Source organism: Zingiber officinale, chromosome 8B (assembly GCF_018446385.1).
Source record: "Zingiber officinale cultivar Zhangliang chromosome 8B, Zo_v1.1, whole genome shotgun sequence".
In the NCBI taxonomy this organism is placed as follows: Eukaryota; Viridiplantae; Streptophyta; class Magnoliopsida; order Zingiberales; family Zingiberaceae; genus Zingiber; species Zingiber officinale.
In genome coordinates this window covers 96123625-96142952 of record NC_056001.1, presented here as the reverse complement: position 1 = coordinate 96142952, position 19328 = coordinate 96123625, and the positions used below count along the sequence as shown (strand labels likewise).

The 19328-nt window shown below is 48.7% G+C and overlaps 1 protein-coding gene across 1 annotated transcript; it reads left to right on the top strand.

The window, feature by feature from the left end:
• Positions 1-4203: 4203 nt before the first annotated feature.
• LOC122016774 lies at positions 4204-6115 on the top strand. The gene is made up of 2 exons (XM_042574170.1): positions 4204-5277; positions 6055-6115. Exons 1-2 carry the CDS (start codon positions 4991-4993, stop codon positions 6095-6097), a joined length of 330 nt encoding a protein of 109 aa, XP_042430104.1. The 5' UTR covers positions 4204-4990; the 3' UTR covers positions 6098-6115.
• The last annotated feature ends 13213 nt before the right edge of the window (positions 6116-19328 follow it).

The window sequence follows — 19328 nt, the reverse complement described above, 5'->3', positions numbered from 1 at the left end:
GTCTGGTGCTAACTCTTCAGGGAAAACTGCTGGATAGTCACTTACGACTCGGACCTCTGCTGGCTGTTGGTCCTTGTGCTAGTATTGACTACGTGTGCTAAAAATTCCGTACACCTGAATCCATTAATCTATGTGCCTTCATGGTGAGAGAAACCTCTTGGCCTTTCTCCTTGGTTCCCGATGTATTAATTGTGTACGCCGGGTTGGAATCGACTTTACTGCTTCTGACTTCGATGGAAGCAAGTATCGATCAAGAAGTCCATTCAAAAATGATGTCGTAGTCGATCGTATTTAGCGCGATCGGATCACGGAAGAGTTCTCTGCGCTATAATGGTAATCTTGCTACGAGCCGGTGCGTAGATGCCGTAATTTCTCCAGAAGGTAATGTCGTCGAAGACTACCGAGTACCTCTGGAGGTATTGCTAACTTGTTTGCGAATGCCACAGCTATATAAGAATGGGTTACCCCAGTGTCGAATAAGGCATTTTATTTCTTTGAAAAATACTAATCGACTGTAACAATGTCGAGGCATTTGCTCGTCCTCTACGGTGAGTGAGTAGATTCTCGCATTTATGATTGGAGGGCTTCTAATTTGCCTGGTGATGTGTGGACCATCTAGGCGGCTGCGTCGATCTGTTGTCTTGGTGGCCTCCGTCTTGAATCGGTGTGGTGAGAAGCTGGTCTTGTTTGGGCCTTTGTAGCCATGTGCCCTTCTTGTCCATTAAGCATCCTCGTGTGCCCTTATGACAAACTCAGGGATGGAATTTCCCATAGTAGCACACTTTGGATAACTGGGCTACTTGCTGGTCCTCCTTTGGGTAACTCCACGTTTGCGCTTATTCTTGGGTTCCCTTTCGATTAGAGCCATGAGAGTTGTGGCCCTGCTACGGTACACAGGCCTCCTTGACCCTTAGGTTACAGGGATTTGCCTGGCTTGATACTATTCGGTAGTGCTCGGTGGTCGGCTGGCGACTAGTTCTTGATGGTTTGCGGCTGTGGATGCCTGACCCGTTCATTGCTATTCCGGCCTCGGCGTCTTGGCATCAACGGACTCGTTCTTTTACTGTCTGACTAGTTACGGGCGTAGGCGAGCCAACTGTTGAATTTCTTCACGGCTTCCTCCACTGTAAGGTTGCCCGACGAAACTACGTGAACTCGTCGTAGTGGCGGTTCGTAACCGCATGTGAAAGAATTCCTCGAAGAACTCCTTCTCGAAGTCGACCCATAACATCGGTTCGTTCTGATTCTCTCTCACCACATGCGTGCATCCCCTGTCGGGCGAAGGAGGCACACTTCACCTTCTCGTGTTCGGGCCGGTCCGAAGCTCCATCGTACTCTCCGGTGTTTTAACCAGGCTTGTGCATCCCATGGTTCACTAGTGCACGAGAAGTTCTCGGCTTGACTCTCTACCAGGATCGGATAAGCTTCTCTCCTTGCCTCTGCTGCTGGGGATGCTAGTCTGGTGCTGGGGCTGGTGGAACCTCTAAGACCACTGAGTCGTCGATTTGGGGTGGCTGTCGGGGTATTCTGTTGATTAGCCACGAGGGTGGCTATCTCTGTTCTTTGTTCGACTAGGCTGCTGCATGGCGAGCCACTTTTGTAAGGTGCAGGGAGGCAGGCGCACGCCTCGTCTTTGGGGCTCGATGGCTAGTGCCCTTCAGGGCGTCCTCGTGCCATTTCTAAAGATATAGAGGACAGGACATGTATAACTAATACAATTACAATTGTATAACTATTGCTATCATGTTATCTACTATCACATACTAACATGCATCAGTTATCAATAAACATGAACTATAACAAAAAAGCAAGGAACATAAATAAAGTAGAGGTATTCTTACTTAGAAGCTGCAGGTTCAATGCTGATGTGTGTGTAGGAAGTATGGAACACTGCTCTGATACCACTCTGTAACGACCCGCCTCCTACTGACTAGGCTGCGAGGCCGATCGTTACGTAATGCTGTGCTAAATTACTATTACGAAAAATCTGGATTGATTAAAATTTGACTAAACTGACTACTGTAAAATCTGGACTTAATATTCTAGGTGTACCTAGGAGTTGTGCACATGCTAGGGAAGGTAATCTATGCCTCTTGGATGACCTGCTAGCTGTAATCAGGCATTTCAATCGACCCATGGATCGATTGGGCTGTCGGATCGATCCAGTGATCGATCCAGCTTGACACTGGCACGGAAGAAGACTCTGGATCGGTTGGCTGACCGATCAGCAAGCCATCTCGCTGCTGTATGCGGCTGGATCGGTCCACCGATCGAGTGCTGTGATCGGTCGGTGACCGATCGATTAACTCAGCGATCGGTGACCGATCAGTGAGTTGCTGCACCCTCTGTTCGCATTTGGATCGGTCGGCTGACCGATCCTTAAACTCTCTGTTCGTGACTGGATCGGTCAGCTGACCGATCCAGTGACACAACTCAACTCTGATCGATCCGTGGATCGATCGGAGTTTCTGATTTCGCACTGAAACTCTGTTTTCAGCACTTGTTCGTGCCAAAATCTCACATTTCACTTATACAATCCATAAAATATATTCTAATGACATAAAGCTAGCATTCTAAACTGGATATAATGCATGGTTTACTAGTTCGTAGCATTTAGCAATTAAAAATGCGTGAAAATAGAAATACTAAAGGTTCAATTGTTTAAGCTTGCTAGATCCCCTAAGGATCTTTTATTCCATGTTCCTGCCACACACACCATCTCTGCATTGACCTCCAGCTTCCTCTGCTAGTCCATCTTCCCTTTACCTTTATCTGCAGTATAAGGGAAAATAGTATCTGTAAGCTTTAAGCTTAGTAAAAAATCATCTACCTCACTAAAACATGCATACGATGTAATATGCTTTTAAAACATGCTATTTGAAAATACATACTGAATATGCTAAGCATGACATGACATACAACACATAGAAGTAAACTAATCATGGCAATAAAGCTAATGATAAACTATCATTTGTATCAACAGAAAACTAAACTGATCTGAACATAAACTGAGCTAGACTGAAGCTGAATTCAAACTCAACTAACATAACTAATCTTTGTGAGTTTTGAAAAACTAATAATGTAATAGATTAAAGTACATAATCATACTGCTAGTGGGCCCGACAACTGTACATGCTATGCGCGCATCCTTAACTAGACCCGGGGTTGCAAATCCCGAATTTAGTAAGGTTTACTAGGTTATCTAAACCTAGGGACCGACTATGGGAGCCCAACCCAGTGGATATCTAATCCTGTACAGTGCCACTGAAAATAAAATACTGAACATAACTACAAATTGCTTATTTTGCTGTTTCTAGGTTTTCTGAACCTAGAGCTAGGTTATCTAAACCTAGAGGCGACTGTGGGAGCCCACCCATTGGACCGTAGTCCCATGTAAGCTGTAGTAAGGCTAACTAAGCTATTTTAAATGCTTCTATTGCATTTACTGAGCTAATCATTTAATCGAACATCTAGTGTGCTTAAACTCTCCCCTCTATTAGGGAGACTACCTCTAGGCGCCCGACAACATCTAAAACCTCCAACTGAAGGGGAAAAGACGTGTCCGGCCCATCCAAAGGTACTCACTAAATCCCTAAACCTGCGAGGAGGGTTAAATACACCCTATGTGTCCGAAAAATCTGCATATAACTAACTAATGCATGGAAAACCAAACGGAAGCTACTTATACTGCAGGTGAGGGGTTTCTTACCTCGTACGCTAATTTCCTTACAATTCTATTCGCTAGAATTCCGGTGGAGACGACTTCTCGGCGATCTTCTCGCGTCTAAGCGTTCCCCTCGCGAAGGAGAGCGTCCTCGTGCCGGAGTTATCGTCGGAAGATGTCCTTGGGGCCCTAGGGAGAGAACCCTAGGTTTTCCTTGTGGTTGGCGCCGAGAGAAGGAGAAGAGGAAGGGAGCGGCGTGAGGTTAGGTCTCGGTGGAGAAGTTGCCGAACCAAAATAACCCTTCACCTAATTAATTCCCTATTTATATTAAGTGGGTATTTCGGCCCAACTTAAACTCAAATATAAATATTTCCCTTTCCTTTCAGCACGGCCCTGCTGGGTTCAACTGGTTACTAGAATTATCCATAAACCATAGGTCTCGGGTTCAATTCCCGCCTAAGCTATTTTGCGGTTCTAATTATTTTTGCTGCTTCCGCTACTCGGAAAATTCCGGAAAAATATCTAAAAATCCAAGAAAAATCATATAATATTTATAATGCAGTTTCGAGAATTTTTCGGGCGTTACATACTATGATGAACTAGTATATGGGTATGCTATTTGGTGGTTACCCTTGGATGAGGATTCCCTGAGTTGAGTAGGAAATTTGGGGACCAAATTTTTATTAGTGGGGGAGAATGTAAAATACGATACCCAAATAATAGATGAATAATAAGGTTAATGAGCAAATAATCCTATTGGAATTTTTAGGAATTTATAGAAATTTTCTTGAAATTAATTGGATCTCGTATGATGCAGGTTAAGGAGATCAATTATTGGGCCAGAGAAAGTCTGTTTATGTTACCCGATTTAAACGAGGAAATGTTTAATTTCCTTAAATCTTTTCTTTTCCCTCTGCTTTAAAAACTTTCTCGTGCCCTAACCTCAGACGTTGATCCTCTTCCTTCCTGAGCCGCACCGCCGAACTCTTCCCTTCCTCCCCTCTTGTCATCGCTGATCCCTTTTTCCTACTCGACGCCAACGCCATGAGGGAGATGGTAGCCGGCGGCTGAGCACTACATCTTCCTCTTCATCGAGCTGCGCCACCAGCCGTTGTCGCTCGCCACTACCGTGCCCTAGCCGCCTCCTCGCGATTGCTGCCCCTACGCGACCACCGCGACCTCGCAACCGTCGAATCGTGCGATCGCCGCCTCCACACGATCGCCACCTCCTCGCGATCGCCACCTCCGCGCGACCGTCGCGTCCTCGCGACCGTCGCGTCCTCGCGACCGTCGCGTCCTCGCGACCGCCGAGCCCGTGCGACGTTCATGTCCGCAGGACCGCGACACCATCCGGTTAGCGAGCGGTTGCTGCCATCCCACCGCCACCATCGTTGCCACGCGCTGCCAGCCACCGTGATCAGATGTCCTGTAGTCCTCGCGTGCTCGCGTCGAAGTAGCCCTGCTGCCGCTGTGCTCCACCTCCATGGAGCATTGCTGTGCCTCCGGTGGTCAGCGCCGCTGAATGGTCCAACCGCGACGGCGACAAACCCATTAGTTTCAAGGAGTTCAAGGTCATGCCCGTGCTTGCGTTACCCTCGCCATCGAAATCCACGGTAACAAAAATACTAGTTAAATTAAAGGTATGCTTTTATTAATGTAGGATCTGTTGATCACTAGAGGTTGTCATGTTTCGATTAATTAGCAAGTGATTAGCTAATTGGTTTAATTGGTTAGTTAATTGGGTGGTTAATTAAGATACGAATTTATTACATGGTTAATTATGATATTAAGGAATTGATGAAATGGATTAATAATAGATGAGTTAATTGAATAATATGTTCCACTGATTAATTGATTTGGAGATCAGCTAAGAGGTAACAAATTTATCCGACTAGTTTAGTAGGATGACTAAGCTTAGTTTAATTCGGATCTTGTATTAAATTTGAGTTCAATTTAGTACTAAATGGATTAACTAAGTGATAATTGGGAGTTCAGTTTAGAATTGGAAGGTTATTGAATTGAATCCATCTTTCATATATTAATTTGGTTAACAGATTGTGGATTGCGATTTGATAAGGATTGTTTGGTTTTGGAGGGTTGTACCATCACATTGCTCCGGCCATCTTGCTCTGACAGTGAATATTTACGATCGGGAGTCGATGGAGAAGCAATTTGATTTGGGTAACTTGTACTAGGGATTGATTACATTATGTTTAATAGATTATGGATTATGTTTGGATTTAGAAGGAATCGTGGATTGAGTTAAACCTAATTGGGTTAGAGAATTAGGTTAATTGTTTCAATTAAGATTTTCCTAATTAGGTTAGGGATTTTATTTAGTTATTTGCTGTATATGTAATTAGCTAAATGCATGCATTATGTGATCGCAGGGCGTTGATTCGAGACAAGCGTCTCGACGTTGGATTGGTTTGATACGATCTTCTTTTAAGGCGGGTACTTTTTACTTTGATTCTGTAGTTCTTTGAACTTAGTGCATGAACTATTTTTAGATAAGGACTATTTTACCTTGACTCCACTCTTAGTTTCTTGCGCTTGATACTTCCACGCAATCTTTGAGAAATTTGTTCCATATTTATACAGTCTCTTTTTGTTGTCCATGATCAGTAGCAGATACTAAATATCATATTTGTATGCTTTAACTATTGTTTGTTTATGTACCGTATTGAGCATGTTGGCTTCATGTAGCATACCTGTTTCTGCTTATATATATACGATGACTGTTGCATTATTCACATCATGTCATTGCATGCATGCTGCATCCTCGGCCATTCGAGAGAGTGGTAGCTGGAGTTGATGTCGCTTGTCCTGTCGTGTCGCACTCGGCCACTCGTGTGAGTGGTAGCTGAAGTACGAGCAGTAGGAACCCGTCGCAGATGTAGCTAGTCAGTTACAATGCAACTGTCCCCTTGGCAATTCGTGTGAGTGGTAACTGAAGTGATGTACAGTCTGTCACTGACCCGGCCTCTCGACCATACAGGGGTCATGGTGCGGAGAGGTGGACGGGAGTGGCCATCCGTGCATACGCTGTTTATTATTATATTTATTTTGGCTGCTATCTATATATGCTGTTATTGCTTATTTATTGCTGTTGTTCACGTATGCTGATATGTTTACTTATGTTGAGATATATTCTCATTGTAGATGTTTAGATACTAGTTTATTCATTAGAATGTGGTATATACCTTGCTTTAGCAGGTTAGTATCAGTTCTCACCTACTATACCTAGCCTAGGATATGGTTTCAGGTATGAGCATTTATTTTGGTTCTATTATAGTATATGCTATTTTTCTTATGAGGCTGTATACTGTTGACACTCTCTACTTATATGTTATGTTCATGCACTATCTCTTTCCTTACCCGCTGAGTTCCAATACTCACCACCCCACAAAATTGTTTTCTTTCTCCAGGTAACAGGTAGATGAGTCATGGATGCTTGGAGAGATGTCGGCCGCCAGTCCTGGGTCCTACGTCACACTCGAGGATAATTTCTTTTTGGAGTTTTGTTATCGTTTGGGTGATATGTTGATTTTGTGTAATTTTGCTTTTCAATAAGTCGATGTGAATTTTGGAGTCAAGTCTGGTGATTTCAGGTATTTTGTCAGTGTCGTTGTTGCTCTTATGTTCATATTGTTTTGTGTTTTCCGCTGCGTTTTCGTTGTTGTGTGTTTGCTTTTAGCCGTGTAGGCTTACTAAACTGCATGGTTGTGTTTATTTCATTGTTGTCCAGTCGGGTAGGCTGAGTATATTAAATTGTATGTTATATTGTTTCTATTGTGTATATATTCCAGTCGTATGTGGCTGATGTATATTTTGTATGTAGTAATGCTTCAGATTGTTACCCGTATAGGTGAAATGTTGCTGAAATTTCTTCGGACAGGGACTCCTCTGGGGCGTGACAATCTTGGTAGGAAAACTACAATGAAAATGTTTTAGGCTTAGTAAAATAAAGACTAAATATATGAAATTTAAGTTTTACAATAAAGAAAAAATATATGAAATACGTAATGAGACAATTGTTAAGATAGGAGATGATGGGTTGACCAAAGCCGAAAGCTTTAAATATTTAGGATTACTTTTGTAAAACGATGGAGGGATTGAAAGAGATATCTTACATAAAATACAAGCAGGATGATTGAAATGGAGAAAAGCGTCGAGTGTTTTATGTAATCGTAAAATACCTCTAAAACTTAAAGAAAAGTTCTACAAAATAACAATTAGACATGTTATGTTGTATGTAGCTGTAACTCGAGCGTATGAGCAGAAGATGAAAGTTGTAGAGATAATAATGTTAAGGTGAATGTGTGGATATATGAGAATGGACAGAATAATAAATAAGAGCATTGGAGAGAAAGTCAGAGTTGCATCTATTAAGAGAAAACTTCGAGAAACACGTTTAAGATGGTACGAATATGTTGCTCTAGTTAGGCGATACGAAACTATGACAAACACATATGATCCTGTCCGAGCGCTGAGTTGACGGACGCTGAGGGCGTGACACTCTCCGCTGTCTCCGACTGGTGGTGTAGATCTCCGGCGAACCTGCAAAGAAGCCGAGCCGGGAGGGGTTTCCCGGCGACGACCCTCCGACGCTCAAGTCAGGCAACGAAGAAGCAGAGTAACGTTATTGTGGCTACAGTGATCAAGATTACATACCTCCGTCGAAGTCTGGGGGTCCTTATATAAGACCCCGGGGAGGCGCGGACACTCTTCTCGATGTGTGCACGCTTCCCTAAACATACCTCAGTAGGACTGTGTCAGAAAAGCATGTATGACGTCATTCCGCAATCGTCCGAGCATATCCCGAATGTGACGGTGGAAACTTCCACCGTACGATACTCTGTCCGCTTCGACCGCCGACCGTGCTATTTGTCGGCGGTAGATGTCTCGAGGATGAAGTTACCAGTTGTCCTTTTTGTCTGCTAGCGCTCTTATCTGCTTCCGGGCCGAGCGGAACAGCCGCTTGGCACTCATTGGCTCCTGGGAATGCACATACCTCAGCCCAGGCGGGGAAGCCCTGCTCGTGCTCGGATGGAACTATGCCTTATTATTCTGCGGATCATACGAGCGGCCCATCCGCCCGGCCATAGACTCTTTTACCTTGAGCGTCGGAAACCCGACCCCTGGTCGGACTGTCTTTCGTCCGGTCCGGGGATCCTTGGCCGGATGTCCGGTCAGCCGGATGCTTGGGTGGCCCGCCGGTCCGCTCGGCGTGACATCTGTCCGCTCGACCTGACCCTGGGGTTGACCCTTTTAACCATTGACCTCCACGTGTCGTTGACCTCCTGCCAACCAGGGTCCCCCGTCTTTACCACCGGATCACATGCCTTCCCCCAAGTCTAGTCGAAGGAGGCGCTAAGTCCGACTGACTGGACTATGAGTTTGATTGGGCAACATCCACTCTGCCGCTCCTGAAAGTGTACCTCCGTTCGCCTCTGGGGAGGTCCATTCAGCCGACCGGCGAGTTGATGGCTATGCCTTGATAGTTTTGATTTCTATTTGCCGCTTGTCGCGCTACCACTTTTAAGGACGATCGGAGTCGGCGGGTCTCCTCGGAATTCGTGCCAATCCTCATTAAGCTGCCCACGCGCGAGTAATGATGTTCATTAAATGCTGTCCAATCACTGACCGCCACTTGGCGAGTCTGCCGTCATCGTACGGCGGGGGCGTCAGCTTCGATGGGACAGACGTCGGTTCAAATCTGACGGTCCAATGCCATCATTCCTTTCGATGACCTAGATCGAACGGCTGTTGTGGTCCGCGCCCCGGGTTTATCAGGTGCCGACGTTGATTCTCCTTCTATCGTTCTTGCCTTCGTGCTTTTGGTGGTTCCTCTCGCGTCCATCTTCTCGACGTTCGCTTGCCTCGGCGCCCCGACGAACTTTCGACCTCCTTCTTCACGCTTCGCCTCCCAGTAAGCATTCTCATATCTTTACCTTCCTCCGTGTTTTCCCTTCCGGTAGCCTTTGCGCTAGTTCGATACAGTTTCGATCTCCTCCGTCAACCCTTTCATTCTTTCCTTCGTCCTTTCTTCCTCGGTATTGTTCCGGCGATGTCTAGCACCTCGCAACCATCTGATCCTTCTCCTGGCCTATGGTATATGACCATGGTAAGCCGGTTTGACGAGGATGACGCGGGACGCTTCCTTAACGAATTCGAACTTCCTCCTGACCATAGACTAGTTTTGGTCACCTCTTCCGATCGGCCCCACAATCCGCCGACCGGCACTGTTTGCTTCTTTCGCGACCAATTTGTGGCCGGTCTGCGCTTCCCTCTACATCCTTTTATCCGTGAGGTTTGTAATTATTTTCGCATCCCGCTCGGCCAACTTGTCCCCAACTCTTTTAGATTGCTGTGCGGCGTAGTAGTCCTTTTCAAGCTGCACGGCAATCCCTTAGTCCCCAGAATTTTCCATTACTTTTACTATCCCAAACAGTCCGAGTGGGGTACTTTTCTCTTTCAATCGCGGATCGGTCTTGTCTTTTTCGACAAGATGCCGACCTCGAACAAGCACTGGAAGGAAAATTATTTTTACCTTCGCTTTCCCGAACTACCATCCTTTCGCACCCAATGGCAGACCACTGTGCCGAGCCCGCCGGACCTCGGTAAATATAAGAGCCAGCCGGATTATCTTCATGCAGCCAATCTATTAGCCGGCCAGAGGTTCAGTATCAATAAGCTACTTCACGAGGGGGTGTTATACATATTCGGATTGAGCCCGATCCGAACGAAGCTCTCGAGCAGCCTGGGTAAGCACTTTCCCTGTCTCCACTCCTTTTGGTCTAACTGATTTATTCTTCTTTTATGTAGCTGACATCATGTGGTGCGCCAAGGCCACCGAGCGGATGAAATTGAAGGTCGTCAAAATAGAAGCAGCGGCCGTTAAGGAGATGGTCGATCTGGGGATTGCGTCGGTCGGCTCGCGTGAGGGCGAGAGCGAAGAAGCTCCAACAGAGGCCCGAGAGTCTACCGGTCGAATCCCTGCAACCGGAGCGATCGGTGACGCAATCTCGTCCGTCGGTCAGCCTACCACTGAAGAAGTGGGGCAGTCGGCCGGCGACTCCCCCTTGATAACACGCAAACGGTGCCGAACGGATCTCACACTCGTGGAACCGGTGACCGAGCCAGTTGACGCCCCCTCTGAAGCGATCAACCCAGTCCCTGCTTCAACCGAGGCCATCTCTTCGGACCGAACTCCTTCCCAGCTCGACCAACCAGCCACCCTCGAAGCGCGACCCATTAGTTCTCTGCCGCGGGTTCGTCTTCGGCTCAAGCGCTCGGGAATAGTTTCTGCTCTGCTCGGCGAGTCGTCCGGTCGATCCATCTCTTCCCAATCCGATCCAAGCGGCCGTCGAACGATCAAGGTCGTCCTCCATCTTCTCACTGAAGAGTACCTTTTGGCCGCTGATCGACCAACTGCTCCGGAGCATCAGATCACCATACGAGGACCGCTCGTGAAAGTATGGGAAGATGCGAGGGTTCGCGTTGCCCTGATGACCGCCGGGCAGCTCAGCAACAGCCATCTACAACAAACAACCGGGGTATGCTCTTTAACCTACTGTACGCTTAATCTTGGTTCTTGACATTATTCCGTCCGAACAGTACTGGGTGGAGAACATTGCGGTCAGCCATCGTCTGGCTGCCCTGGAGGAAGAGTTAAAAAAGCTTCAAATTTCTGAAGGGGCGCCATCTCAGGGGCCATCATATGCCACGCTCCGAGCCGAACTGACCAAATCAGAGAAATTACTGGAGGTTGAACGGCACAAGTCCTCTGGCTTGGAGACCAGGGTAGCTGGCCTTGAGGCCCAGGTCAAATCTCACGACAGGGAGATGAAGCTGGCGACCAACAGAAAAAATCCAGCCATTTCTGATTTAGAGGCCAAGAATCAACAGGCCCGAACGCTGGAGCGGCGTGTCCAAGAGTTAGCCGATCTGCTTTCCGCTGAGCAAAAGGGGCGCTCGACTACTGAGGCTAAACTTCGAGGAGACATTAAAGATCTCTAAGACGCCTTAGAAGCCACCCGAGTCGCCTTCAGAGAATACCAAGATGGCGAACCAGGGCGCTTCGCGACGATGAGGCACAATTACTTCCAGTCAGATGACTTTGACAACAAATTCAGTGATCGGCTGGTCCTTGCCTTTGAAGAAGTCATCCAAGCCACAACTACATACTTGAAGGCCAAGGGCCAGCTTCCGGAGGCGGCTTCTATCCCCCCCCAAGGATCTGGCCGGGCTGTTGGAGCACATTTTCGAGCCCATTTTCGACGTTCTTGAGTGAAAAGTATTTTCTGTAATTCTCCCGGTCAGCTTCAACAGCCTTACCTTTAATGAAGACTTGCTTTGTTTTTTATGTACTTCTCCCGGTCGGCTTAAACAACCTTGATTTAGTGAATGACATCTGTAACTTTGCCCTTGTTCGGCGAGATTTTAAATGTAATTTTGGATTGCCAACTTTTGCTCTGTTAGCTTTTCGTTTGAGTGCTTCCTGTAACTACGTCGACCGGTCGCTCGACCCTTCTCCCGCTACATAATTTCTTAACTTCCTCGCTCGGTCAGACGGCCTTTATCTCATACGGGACTTCCGTTAGTTCTTTGTTCGTGTCCTTTTCAACTGCGCCGCTCGGTCCATCGACCTTCCCTCCGTATGGAATTTTCGTAATGTTGTTCGTTGATCGGTGCTGGTAAGCGCACACCCTTACTTTCCCCTTGTCCTTAGGATCAAGGCTTGCTGATCATCGGCCCTAGATGTTGGGCCTCAGTATATTTGCGCGGCGCTGTCCCGTTCGGGGGGTTTATAGTCGCCGATCCGACTCTAGAGTTTAACGTCGCCGCTCGACGGTCTTCAAGCCGGGGGGTTTATAGTCACCGGTCCGACTCTAGAGTTTAACGTCGCCGCTCGACGGTCTTCAAGCCGGGTGGTTTATAGTCGCCGTTTCGACTCTAGAGTTTAACGTCGCCGCTCGATGATCTTCAAGCCGGGGGGTTTATAGTCGCCGGTCCGACTCTAGAGTTTAACGTCGCCGCTCGACGGTCTTCATGTAGGTTGTCGTTCGGCGAATAATGCTCAGACTCTTCGTAATGTTTCTTATCTTCAATCCTGCAGCCAATGGATACATACGAACGGAACGTACATGAAATGAATTACAATGGTGCACCTTTTATCCAACGCGGTATGGCTGGAGGTGGTTTGCGCTCCATGGTCGATCTAGCCGTCGTCTGCCTTTGTCTTCCAGGTAGTAGGCACCCGATCGGAGCTTCTCGACGACTTTAAAGGGCCCCACCCAGGGAGCTGCCATTTTGCTCACATCGCCGACCAGCTTCACCTTCTTCCATACAAGATCACCGACCTGGAATGTTCTGGGAATTACACGCCTGTTGTAATTTTGCTTCATTCTCTACCTGTACGCCATTAGCCGGACGACCGCTTTAGCTCTTGCTTCGTCCACCAGGTCCAACTCCAGCTGCCTCCGCTCGGCATTGTCCTCATCGTAGCTTTGGATCTGATCGGACTCCACTCTGACCTCGACTGGGACGACCGCCTCGCCGCCGTACACCAAGTGGAACGGTGTTACTCCCGTTCCCTCCTTTGGGGTTGTGCGGATGACCCATAGTACGTCGGGCATCTCATCTACCCAGCTTCCTCCTATGTGATCGAGCCGAATCCGAAGTATTCGCAGGATCTCCCGATTGACCACTTCGGCTTGACCGTTGCTCTGAGGATACGACACTGAAGTGAAGTGTTGTTCGATGTCGTATCCTTTGCATCATTCTTCGAGCTCCTGACCAACGAATTGTCGGCCGTTATCCGAGATGAGTCGACGAGGGATGTCGAACCAACAGATTATATGCTGCCAGATGAACTTTTTGACCATCTGTTCGGTTATCTTGGCTAGTGGTTCGGCTTCGACCCATTTGGAGAAGTAGTCGACTGCCACTAGTAAGAACCTCCGCTGACCGGTCGCCATGGGGAAAGACCCTACGATATCCATGCCCCATTGGTCGAACGGGCAGGATACTGTGGACGCCTTCATTTCCGTCGTAGGCCTATGGGAGAAATTGTGGTACCTTTGACAAGAGAGGTAGGTAGCGACGGTCCGAGCGGTGTCTTCCTGTAGAGTTGGCCAGAAGTATCCGGCCAGCAGGATCTTCCTAGCCAGAGATCGGCCGCCCGGATGACCTCCGCAAGATCCTTGGTGTACCTCTTGGAGAATGTACTCTGCGTCCTCCAAGCTGACGCACTTTAGCAGCGGTCGGGAGAATGTTTTCTTGTAGAGTTGGTCCCCGATGAGCGTGAATCGGCCGACTCTCCTCCTCAATAGTTGGGCTTCCTCCCGATCGGACGGCGTGGCCTCCGATCGCAAAAATTCAATTATAGATGTCCTCCAATCGCTTGGGAATATGAGACCTTCCATCCGGTCGATGTGCGCCACCATGGACACTTGCTCGATTGGTTGCTGGATGACGACCGACGATATCGAACTGGCAAGCTTGGCTAGCTCGTCCGCAGACTGGTTCTCGACTCGGAGGATCTTCTGTATGATAACTTCTATAAAGTTGGTCCTGAGCTTTTCAAAGGCCTCCGCGTAGAGCCTGAGCCTCGCGTTGTTTATCTCGAAGGACCCTGAGAGTTGCTGAGCGGCCAACTGGGAGTCTGAGAACAGAGTCATCCGGCTGGCTCCCACGTGCCGCGCGGCCTGCAAGCCAGCTATTAGGGCTTCGTACTCCGCTTCATTATTGGTTGCTAGATAATCCAGTCGGACGGACAGGTGCATCCGCTCTTCTTGAGGGGAAAGCAACAGGATGCCAATTCCGCTCCCGAGCCGAGTGGATGATCCGTCCACAAATACCTTCCACATAGCTTCGGGCTCGGGGTTTTGCACTTCAGTCACAAAATCTGCCAAGGACTGGGCCTTAATCGCCGAGCGCGGCTGATATTGAATGTTGAACTCACTCAGCTCCGTTGTCCACTTGATGAGCCACCCGGACACTTCTGGATTCAGGAGCACTCTTCCCAGCGGGCTGTTCGTCATCACGATGATTGTATACGCTAAGAAATAAGGACGTAATCTCCGCATGGCGAGGATCAAGGCAAAAGTCAATTTCTCGAGACCAGTGTAGCGAACTTCAGCATCCTTTAGAATGTGGCTTAAAAAGTACACGGACTGCTCTTCATCGTTCGGCCTTACTAATGCCGAGCCCACAACATGATCGGTCGAAGACAAGTAAATACAGAGCGACTCTCCTACAGTCGGTTTGGCCAGCACAGGTAAAGAATTGAGATAAGTCTTCAGCTTCTCGAACGCCCGATCGCAATCCTCGCCCCATTGAAACTTGGTAGCCTTGCGCAGAATCTTGAAAAAAGGAAAGCTTCGGTCGGCCGTTCGGGAGATGAATCGTGATAGCGCCGTTATCCGACTGGTGAGGCATTGTACTTCTCGAAGATTTCTAGGAAGAGGCATATCTTGCAATGCTTTAACTTACTGGGGTTCGCTTCTATGTCCCGCTCGGTCACAATATAGCCCAAGAAACGCCCGCCTTTTGCTGCTAACAAGCACTTCTGTAGGTTTAGCTTGACCCCGTATCTTCTCAGTGTCTGGAAAGTTTCTTCCAAATCCGCATAAATGTCCGCCGCTCGGAAGGATTTGATAAGTATATCGTCCACATACACTTCCAAGTTGCGCCTGATCTGCTCCCGGAATACCTTATTCAGCAGCCGTTGGTAGGTAGTTCCCGCGTTCTTCAGTCCGAACGGCATTACCTTGTAACAATAAGTGTCGTCTGCAGTGACGAAACTGACTTTCTCTTGGTCTTCTCGGGCGAGTGACACTTGATGGTAGACCTGATATGCATCAAACATGCATATCAACTCGCATCCGGTCGTGGAGTCTACTAGTTGATCGATTCGGGGCAAGGGCTAGAAATCCTTTGGGCAGGCCTTGTTCAGATCCCGGAAGTCGATGCAGACTCTCCACTTGTTGCCTGGTTTGGAGACCAGCACCACGTTTGCGAGCCAGCTCGGGAACTGCACCTCCCGTATGTGGCCAGCCTCCAAGAGCTTCTCCACCTCCGCCCGGATGATGATATTCTGTTCGGCACTGAAGTCCCTCTTCCTTTGCTTTACCGGCCGAGCATCCGGTCGGACGTGGAGCTCGTGCTGCGCTATGCTCGGCGAGACTCCTGGCAGCTCATGGGTCAACCAAGCGAAAACGTCGCAGTTTTTTTGGAGGCAGCCGATCAACTTCTCTTTCTAACTTCCCTCCAAGTCGGCTGCTATGAAAGTCGTGGCCTCCGATCAGGAAGGGTTGATCTGTACCTCCTCTTTTTCTTCATAAACTAGAGAAGGTGGCTTTTCGGTTAAAGTGTTTACCTCGACTCGTGGCACTTTCAGAGCGAATCTAGCCTCGGCTCGGACCATCTCTACGCAGCATCGTCGGGCTGCAAGCTGATCTCCTTGGACCTCCCCAACTTGATCTTCCACCGGGAACTTGATCTTCTGGCAGAAGGTGGAGACGACCGCTCGGAACTCGTTAAGAGCCGGTCGTCCCAGGATAACATTGTACGCGGAGGGAGCGTCGGCCACGATGAAGTTGGCGGTCTGCGTTCTTCTGAGTGGCTCCTCCCCCAGCGAGATAGCCAACCGGACTTGTCCGACCGGCAAAACTTCGTTACCGGTGAATACGTAGAGGGGGGTTGTCATCGGCAGCAACTCGGCTCGGTCAATTTGCAATTGGTCAAATGTCTTCCGGAAGATGACGTTGACCGAGCTGCCTGTATCAAAGAAAATGCGGTGAATAGTGTAGTTAGCTATTACCGCTCGAATGATGAGGGCGTCATCATACGGGACTTCGACTTCTTCGAGGTCCCTCGGCCCAAAGCTGATCTCGGGCCCGTTCGCCCGCTTCTGACTGCAGCCAACTGCATGGATCGTGAGCTGCCTTGCATTCGCCTTTCGTGCCCTGTTGGAATCTCCTCCGGTTGGGCCTCCTGCGATAATGTTGATTTCGCCCCTCGTGGCATTTCCTCTGTTCTCTTCCTCTCGAGCGGATGGCTTAGGTCGTTCATGCGACGCCCGGGGATTAGCTCTGTGCGGCTGGTAAAGGTGTCGCTCGGGGTGATTCTCTAGCTGCTCCTCGCCCGGCCTCTTGGTGCCGATGTCGCCTATTAGGCGATGGGGATCGGCGACGATAACTCCTGGGAGCGGAATGAACGATTGGAGGGAGACTCCGACAATCCCGGGTGTTGTGTGTGGCGGATTGGTGGAGCGAGCAGAACATGCGAGTCCACACCTTCCCCTTTGGCCTAGGCCAATCGGCCGCTACTTGTTGGACGGCTTGCGGCCTTGCTTGCTGATGGGGACGAGCCATCTCTGCGTGGGGTCCTCATGGCGGTTGATAATTGGAAGGCAGCTTCCGCTCGGCGGGGACTGGTGGCTCGGCTGGTGCTTCTTTTTTCCTCGCCATCTGAGTTTCCTCCACGTTGATGTACTCATTGGCCTTGTTCAACATGTGGTCGTAGCTGCGGGGCGACTTTCTGACGAGCGCACGGAAGAAATCCCCGTCCACGAACCCCTGTGTAAATGCGTTCATCATAGTCTCCGAGGTGGCCGTCGGGATGTCCATGGCCACCTGGTTGAAGCGTTGGATGTAGGCTCGGAGCGACTCCCTCGGTCCTTGTTTGATGGCGAATAGGCTGACGCTGGTTTTCTGATAGCGTCTGCTACTCGTGAAGTGGTGGAGAAAAACCGTGCGGAACTCCTTGAAGCTTGTTATTGATCCATCCGGCAGCTTCCGGAACCACCATTGTGCCGACCCAGAAAGGGTGGTGAGGAACACTCGGCACTTCACCCCATCTGTATATTGATGTAAAGTGGCGGTGTTGTCGAACTTACCCAGATGGTCATCCGGGTCGGTGGTCCCGTTGTATTCTCCGATCGCCGGAGGCGCATAATGCTTTGATAGTGGGTCTCTCAGGATGACGTTGGAGAACTGCCGATTGATCCACTCGGGGGATGAATCCGTCCGGGGCGCCTTGCCCTTCCTAGCGTCACGGATAGGCGCCTCGTCGGATGATCCCTGGTTGGCTAGGGCAAATTCTGATGGCGTCTGGAATAGTGCTCGATGGAATAGAATAGGGGCAGTCGACGCGTCTCCCGGTGTGCCGGTCTGCCCCTTGTTCTGAGCCTATGTAGAATATTGTTTCGGTCGATCTTCCATTGCCGCTCGGCCTCCAGAGACGGATGCGGCCTTCTGCGTTATCCTTTCTGCTTGAGCCTTCTGTTGTTGCTCAACCATTTTTGCGGCTCGCGCTTGAATGAGTGCTTCGAGCTCCTCAGGAGAGAGCGTTACCAGGAGTTGACATCCAGCTTCTTCCATCTTTTAGGCTCGGATTTAGGTGCGTTCCCACAGACGGCGCCAATTTGATCCTGTCCGAGCGCTGAGTCGACGGACGCTGGGGACGTGACACTCTCCGCTGTCTCTGACTGTTGGTGTAGATCTCCGGCGAACCTACAAAGAAGCCGAGCCGGGAGGAGTTTCCCAGCGACGACCCTCCGACGCTCAAGTCAGGCAATGAAGAAGCAGAGTAACGTTACTGTGGCTACAGTGATCAAGATTGCATACCTCCGTCGAAGTCTGTGGGTCCTTATATAAGACCCCGGGGAGACGCGGGCACACTTCTCGATGCGTGCACGCTTCCCTAAACATACCTCAGTAGGGCTGTGTCAGAAAAGCATGTCTGATGTCATTCTGCAATCGTCCGAGCATATCCTGGATGTAACGGTGGAAACTTCCACCGTACGATACTCTGTCCGCTTCGGCCGCCGACCGTGCTATTTGTCGGCGGCAGATATCTCGAGGATGAAGTTACCAGCTGTCATTTTTGTCTCCTAGCGCTCTTATCTGCTTCCGGGCCGAGCGGAACAATCGCTTGACACTCATTGGCTCCCGGGAATGCACATACCTCAGCCCGGGCTGGGAAGTCCTGCTCGTGCTCGGATGGAACTGTGCCTTATTGTTCTACGGCTCGTACGAGCGGCCGGTCCGCCCGGCCATAGACTCTTTTACCTTGAGCGTCGGAAACCCGACCCCTGGTCGAGCTGTCTTTCATCCGGTCCGGGTGCTTGGATGGCCCGCCGGTCCGCTCGGCGTGACATCTGTCCGTTCGACCTGACCCTGGGGTTGACCATCTTGACCATTGACCTCCACTTGTCGTTGACCTCCTGCCAACGAGGATCCCCCGTCCTTACCACTGGATCAACATATATCAAACGAAGAAGAGGAAAATAAAAGAAGACTTAATTAATACAATATAACAAGATAAAATTTATTTAAGTATATATATAATCATATAGTAGGAGATAAAGTACAATAACATACTAACATACTCCACTAATGACATAAAGTTTAATTGTTATTTTTGTAGTTACTATTTTAAGAATGTTAATTACCTTATTTATAAAGAAAAATTGAATTAAATATTTTATTTAATTTTATCTTTAATATATCAATTCAGGATGTTTAAGTTGATTAAATCAGAATAAAAAAAATAATGAACCAGTGACACCGCATCTAGAATGATTGGTCTAGTCTATAAGAACTTTCTATCAATCGTTAAAGTAAATCGGGAAGTATAATATGTTAAGAAACAT